Raw genomic sequence first — 7,758 nt, 5'->3', positions numbered from 1 at the left:
AAAAAATGTATTTACTTCAAAAAGTAGATTTATAGGTGCAGTAACGATTAATATTGATGATTTTATTGGTTTACCTGTAACCGTTCTGCAATAATCAAGCCTATGCGGGACTTTATTAACACCTTGTAAATTTCGTTTAGTAATTAATATAGATTGTATAATTGTTATTGTAAATTAGCCTCCTAAACATAGATTGCTGGTTGTAACTCCCCTGCCAAGCAAACGAGCTTGATTTGAATTGCTAGAAGGTACCTGCCTCTGATAATGGAACATCCAGGGCAACCAAATAATGGTCCTGAAAATGAGAAAAGCGTGTGGACTTGTGATTTAAAACACGATTGGTATTGCGATTCCTGTGGCACGTCCTTGACCTTCAAAATAAGCCTAGTCCCTTGCTGTAAGTCTTTGGATCCTTCATCTGTCCTCTGGTGGGGGGCTAATTTGAAAAAGTGGATACACCTCAGATGTGAACTCCAATCTACGCTTGCGGATACTGATGAAGTAAAATTGTTTGAAGGTAAATTGTTTGCCATTTTTTTTTTAATACCAGTATTTATTACAATCAGGCAATGGCTGTAGGAAAGCACAGATTGGATGTGCAAAACAACGAAAGAAGAGGAAACGGAAATAATAGAAGAGAACAAGCTCATAAAGAAGCAGCTGAAGAAGCGAATATTGGCAAGGAGAATATATGGAGATAATGGAGATTTTTGTAACTCCGATATGCTTCTATGAGCAATCTTGCTGATTCGAAGTTGGAAGCAGGGGAAGAAAAAACTTATAAAGTCAGAAAATATTAAGCCTCAGGTGGAATCCCTTGGGAAACTAAAGGAAGCGATCAGGAAGTAACTGGTTATTTTTGGGATTCACTAGTACTATAAAAAGCTTCAACGTTTTAGTTTAACATGTCTTCATAAGAATATAAGCAGCAAAGATTTTTTTCTTTCTTAATAAGTGATAAACGTAGTTTACTAACAGTATTTACGCATTTAGTACACCATCCCTTTACAAATACCGAAGGTATGAAATAAGTAAGTGTATGAGTTGTCCGTATTTTCTACCAAAAAAATTACTTCGCTTGACATAACTGTCAGCGTCAAATGCATAGATAGGTTTGCTTGTTTCAGTAACCAAAAATAACGTGAAATACCGCAGACTCTCGCTTAGCCAATATACCGTGTCATTGTACGTCGCGTCGCTCCGACATAAAAAGACTCTCTAACGAGAAAATACTCGGCAAGCATCTGGTTTTTGTTGCCATCGACTGCACCATATCCCTTTAGTGTTTATCTCCATACATTTTTATGCTAACTTGTACTGGATTCATATAGTAGTATTCTATTGCTTGTATTAATATATTAAGTAAATTTAAAGCGTACGATAAAATCGTACTATTATTTAAATTATATTTTTAAGTAAACTATCATAATCAGTTTTAGTTGTGACAATTCATTGAAAGTTTTTGTCTGAAAAATATTTTCTAAATTAATTATAAATTTTTTTACCGGGATTATTCTAAAATGATTCTATTATCCTTGTTATTCTCGTGACACCACGTTACGGTCTTCTGTTTATATCAACTAAGTGAAATTTTACTGTAGTTTATAGTGTACCGTTAGTTAGTTCCATTTTATATAATGCAACATTTCACAACCTAGTTAGCCAGTACAACTTAATATTATTTTTTATCCAATGTTCCGGAACTAAATTATCGACGGACTAACTACCTAATTGGCACGCGTGTGAATATTTTATTGTAACCCTTCGTAGCAGGCCAACTACGTGACCGATTTCACCTCGCGCGCTATGTCCGTAAGTAAAATTTATATTTTCGTATTATTAAATTAGCCCTTTGATGCCAAACATATAAAAATGAATGTAACGTAAAGTAAAGTTGAAAATAGTAACGTAACTTACCCTTTAAGATCTTTTATTTGCTTGATTGAAATGGATACAAGTTGTGGCGTCGTCCTTCTTACGAGCACGTTGTCGTGATAAGTTTTTTGTCTCATTAAATGGCTAATACCGTCGCGAATTTGTTTTAGGCGACTCACGTATTATTTGAGTAGATGGCTACCACTTTCATAACTTCTACTTCTCTTCTAGTAATTACCGACTAGAAATAACCCTTCTTAGACTACAGCTTCAATGTCTCGTGCCAAGACGCCGACGCCCGGGTTGTGAGTCTACATATTGCGAAGGGAAGTAAAATCTTAAAGTTTTATAACGTAAAATATCGTAGGCATAATTCCATAGAGCATTGGATATTTTAGGCAAACCTATCAGATATACATTTTTAGTTCTTGTAATCTAATTGGCAGCAACGTGGCAAGGCATACATTTAATTTAACAACTAAAAGTGGTGCTTGTAAGTTTCATTAATTAAATTGAACTTATAAGTAAACTTTGGAATTCGAGTATTTATTACTACAACCTCAGAAGTCACCACCCCCATGTGTTATCGTCATTCGGTACAATAGTGAATTCAAAAATGTAATTTGAAAACCATAAAATAATAATCAATTGTCAAAAAAACTTATTCTAATATACGGCAAAGTGCGTTTGGTTGTCACTACGGCGTACTCGTGAATTGACAACGAAATTAAACACCATATTTCAATTGCGAGTAAATCGTTACAGCACTGGCAAGCTATACAGCTTAGGCACAAAACTAATTTGAAATACACACATTAACTCTGAATAATGAATCGTAATGAATCATTCGCTAGTATAATATCTTATAAGTGAAACTTAATCGCAAATGTGTTAATAAGCGCTAATTTCGAGAACGGTTACACCAGTTAGGACTTTTTGGTAAGATAATTGTAATCTAATATATTTAGAAATCCGATGAAAGGCTTATATGAAGAGAAAGATATGAAAATTTACATGGAATATCATTTTATTACAAACAATTGTAATATTTACGTTTCTTAATCCAAATTAAACTGAGAAAAAATCGCTTTTGACACTATCTGTATAAGTTTATCAGGGAGGCAGAATTATCTGTTTAGAGTTAAAATTTGAGAACAGTGCTTAATCAGCAATGATGCAGATAGCAAAGACAAAGTTAATATCTAACTTTTACCCTAGATTGTGTCGGTGACGAATTTAAGACATCTTATGCATTGCAAAATACTGTTTAAACACTGTTATAAAACTAACCTTAACGAACAAAGCCGTGAATTTTTTCACTTCAGGATTTCAAAACTGTTTGGCTTCCTTGACATTGCGAAATTGCATTTTAACAGTGGCTTAAGCATGAATAGAAAACTGAACACTAAAATGCCACAATGATAAATTCTTCTCCATACTACAGTCTGTATAAAAACAAGACTTTTATAACACAAAACTTATTTAACTATTTTTGAAATTTTATATGATTTTAATAAGGATCCACTCTATACCTAAATTAGATCGGGATTTCCTCTAGGCAGTAATATGCTTCTCAGCCCTCCATAAATTTCTATAACTATAATCGGGATAACAAGATAACCTTAGCTATGACACTAGACCGAAATATCCTAGACCGAAAGTAAATAGAAAAAACAAGAATTAGACTTGTTTTACTAAAGTACATTTAAAAGAGCTACACATGTATACAGTTTTTGACATACATATATATATATACAAAAGATATGTTGAAATACATACAGAAATGTTCCTACATGTACAAACAGGTTATAAACTCAGGTTAAACTCTCATCCTCTTAACTATGACCACATCAATGGTACCTGATGAACGAGTACGCTTAATTATGTTTCCAAAATTTCATAGTAATACTTTATATTATATTATTAAAACTTTGATTAAGTAGTAAAGTTAAGTTAAGTTAACTTAAGTTTTGAAAATTTCGAGCGCAGCCGAGGATAACAGTTTTGTAATTTAACAATTTCGTTTTGATTTACTGAATAACCTTCTATTGCAAGACGTTATATAAATCGTGCTATACAAAGATGCGACAAATATACCAAATATATTTTGTCGCATTGTGTAAATTTGACCGTAGGTTGACTTAAGTTGGTCTGTTAATTTAATGGATAAACCCTTAATATTTTTGCGTTTATATAAATTCTCCTCACGGTGTGTTCAATTTATTTGCTTCGTCCCATTTCACGTGATGATATTCAGACCAGCAATTTTGAGCGATTTTATACTTGCAGTTACCCTCATGTACTGCTGATACATTTTTCTGACTCCAGAACACATGCCCCAGTCATTTTCGATTGGCCATAGCCGCTGAAGCGATGACTGCCCACCAGCTATTTGACTTGCTAAGCAGATTGTAATTTAGATTTCAATCAGTGTATACTGAGAGCACTGGTAAAGCTTCAACACACCGCTGTATTTTGGACCTTGCACGGCTCTAACTGTCAGTGTTTTCCGAAAGTGATGTAGTTTTTTTATTTATTAGTCAACTATTTAGACGTGTTGTCTGAATTTTTTTCAATAATTGTAATTCTAATTCATGCTTTACCAGTTTTAGTTACTGGATAGCCCATGAAGGAATTATATGACAAGGGACGTTTCAACTGTCACTAATAGAAAAATAAACGAGTTATATTTTTGAATTGTTATGACGTAGAAAGCACTTTTATATTAACAATCAGATAGTAGCTACACCTATTTTGAAATACATAGTTTATGGTTTTAAAACAAAAGATTTCAGCAATGGCTAATTTGGCTATTATACTCGACGACAATAATGTTTATAAACAATAACTACAGATAAATAATTGGCATTAAAATTTATTATGTTTGAACACGTATCATTTTAATAAAATATTGTGTTATATTTATTAACTATATTATATATCGTTATAACTACCATTTTCTCATGTTATCAAATCCATTTCAGAAGAAAAAACCTGCTGCTGAGGGTATTTTAACGTGCACTCCCTAAATACTGGTAATAACGTGGATTCGCGACTGAGTGAGGTATTTAGAGGTAAATTTTGGTTCCTCTCCCACGTCTCTCCTCCAGCTACCTATTAACGCTATACAAACCATTGAGCTAATGAGAAAAGCTTAACAGCTTTCCTTTGAAAGATCAGTTTAATGTAGGTTCTTCTCTTCATCAAATCTTCATTTACATTAGAATATTTTCATGCCTATCTATTTAACCTATATATGCAATATAAACTTTGGAAAACTATATTCCATTTAAATTACACCAAAAGGTTTAAATGCAGTAGCAGTATACACAGGTAAAGGGGGCGATAAATAAATTCTAATAACTGTTAAACACACTCTTATATTTATCTAAATATTTCAATAAGCCACGAAGAAACAAACAGGCTATTGATTTTAATTTATATTCTAGTATTGAAAATTTTAAGACTAAGTAATATCATGTTGTATATAAAGCATTTTGTATGCCTAAAAGTAGTAAAGCTGACATGTCCACAATGGCAAGGACTAACAACGTATACTATTCCAGCGTCACATACTTATTATGTCTCAATATGTTGCAAGAGATACAAGAATTTATACGCCTACAATACAATCTAGAATATTTTTATTATCTGTTATAAAATAAGCAAAGAAAACTAACTAGCACCTTAGTCGATCAATATCAGAGCTATTTATACTACTACTAGAAAGCCCGGACACAAAATCTCCCTGCATGCTTATTTCTCACTCTAATATTTTGCTAAACCATAAGTTTGATACATTTACTAAAACATAATTATAAGTTGATTATATTAAGGTATAACATAAAGTGTGCCATTGACAATCAATCCTATTGAAAACTCAGTAATAAACTAATCTGTAGTTTCAAACATTGTAAACCACTCCTCCACAGTTGTTGAATGGTGATAGGCAATGGGATTTATGGTTTTATGTGGTATAGTTCTTCAATAAAATTGATTCCGTGGGAAAACAGTTATAACTCGAGGTTTAGGATGGATCAACTCCGACTTTTTCACACTCAAATGCTCAGTACCAAACTCTTTCTTGCTGAGGTACTCGTGATAAATTACCATGCCCGGTGCATCTTCAATCTTGCACGACCTCTTGTGAAGAAATATCTCCACGGCCAAAGTGATAAGCGCAAGGGCGAGACCGAAGAGGGTCGCAATAAAAACTCCTCCTGAAAACAAAACTAGCTTTAATAGTTCTTGTATTAATTGTCAATTAAAGCAAAGAAAATTGCACTTAACAGGAGTCTGTCTAGTAACAAAGTCGTAAATTGGATTACATAGTTATATTTATATCTAAACTATCAAACTAGCAAATCGCAGTAAAGTGGAAATGAGAAATATCTGCAGCCAGACAGATAATCATGTATTTAGGCATTTTGGGTACAGAACGGCTCAGCGTCTATTATTATAATTTCACATCTGAATCCGGCTTTAAAGAGACTAGACTTGACATCTACATTGTGTGGTAAAAATTTTGTTCGTCACAGTTAGTTCTGTTCAGTAACGCACAGATAGCATTATTTAATCTTTTCTACTATTACTGCTAGATAGCGCGCAACTATGTTTCAAGAAGTGCATATTTCAGTATTGAATGCAATATCGTCTGATAGACTAAGACTGTTACATAATCAAAGCCCAAGATACTACTGTAACCTTAAGTAGCGAACGCGTGCTGTAAAATGTGAGCATTAAAGTGGAAGTGGTGAGATACTCGTACAAACAGAGCTCAGAACAGTTACACCATCGAGATATGTCATCAGTATGAAACAACGGTCAGTATTTAGACTGATAACCTTTGACGACTGCATACACAATACTGTATCTGTATGTAAACCAGTACTTACTGACAGCAACCAAACTCGTTCTCTATTTGTCTTTATACGATAGATCAATCTATGTTCTGGTTATACTGAATTACATATTTATTCCAGTATTTCTTAATGATGGCTTACTCAAAATAAATTGTGATGAAAGTAAAAGTAGTATAGTCAGTGACTCATAATTATTGCAGTAAACTTCAGATCTCGGTTTTTTCAATACAAACCATATCTAGATAAATTATAGAGTAATATATTTTTTTATCTGTAGGAATTGTGTTTGTTTTAAAACGTACACAATAATCGTTGTCGGAATCACTATTTTCTTCCAGGTAAGCATTATTTTAAAACAATAAAATGGCTACGTTGGTTTCATTACAGCAAATAATATTAAAATAAGGTTACTCCAGATTTTATGAAACTCAAAAATGTAATCGTTAAAGATGGTAGTATATCAACCAGGAAAATTTTATTACATAAATAAACTACCACACCTACCTAAGCCTACCTGTGGCTTCGTACACAAGTTTATTCCGGAAATTTAGGAACAGTATTTTTATTCCAATTTCCTTGCAAAATTCTATGGTTTTTATTGAATATCTCAAGCCCTCAAGTTCGAGTCACATAATCAATTTGAGAAAGAAATAGACGTATGTTTAGGAACATAAGAATAATATAGAGACTTATTATTAAAAATAAATATGGCTTGTGTGGACCAAAAATACAATTAAAAGGTTAAATACTGAATCAGCTTAAGAGAGACTTATATCAGACTCAGAGAAAAGGATAAATATTATTACATAGAGGAATTGAACACTTTTTGGGCAGGTATACATATTGATATATTGCAAACTAAAAATTAATAAATCGTTTTAGAGAAAAAGAGGCTTACTACGCCATATGCTCGGCCAAAAACGAACGACTCCGTTATATCGAATTATATTGAATATTATTAACTATAAATAGAATTGTTTATTTTTTTTAACAAGCCTTAGTACTGTACTAGTGTTTGATT

The 7,758-nt window shown here is 32.7% G+C and overlaps 1 protein-coding gene across 1 annotated transcript in view; it reads right to left on the bottom strand.

The window, feature by feature from the left end:
* Positions 1-5,634: 5,634 nt before the first annotated feature.
* Positions 5,635-7,758, bottom strand: part of LOC124360984 (glutamate receptor ionotropic, kainate 2) — a 63,358-nt gene continuing 61,234 nt past the window's right edge. Inside the window, 1 exon segment of the mRNA XM_046815020.1 lies at positions 5,635-6,095. Coding sequence (XP_046670976.1) covers positions 5,860-6,095 — 236 coding nt within the window. The 3' untranslated portion in view covers positions 5,635-5,859.

The sequence above is a fragment of the Homalodisca vitripennis genome, chromosome 4 (assembly GCF_021130785.1).
Source record: "Homalodisca vitripennis isolate AUS2020 chromosome 4, UT_GWSS_2.1, whole genome shotgun sequence".
Classification (NCBI taxonomy): domain Eukaryota; kingdom Metazoa; phylum Arthropoda; class Insecta; order Hemiptera; family Cicadellidae; genus Homalodisca; species Homalodisca vitripennis.
This window is presented reverse-complemented; position numbering and strand designations above follow the sequence as displayed.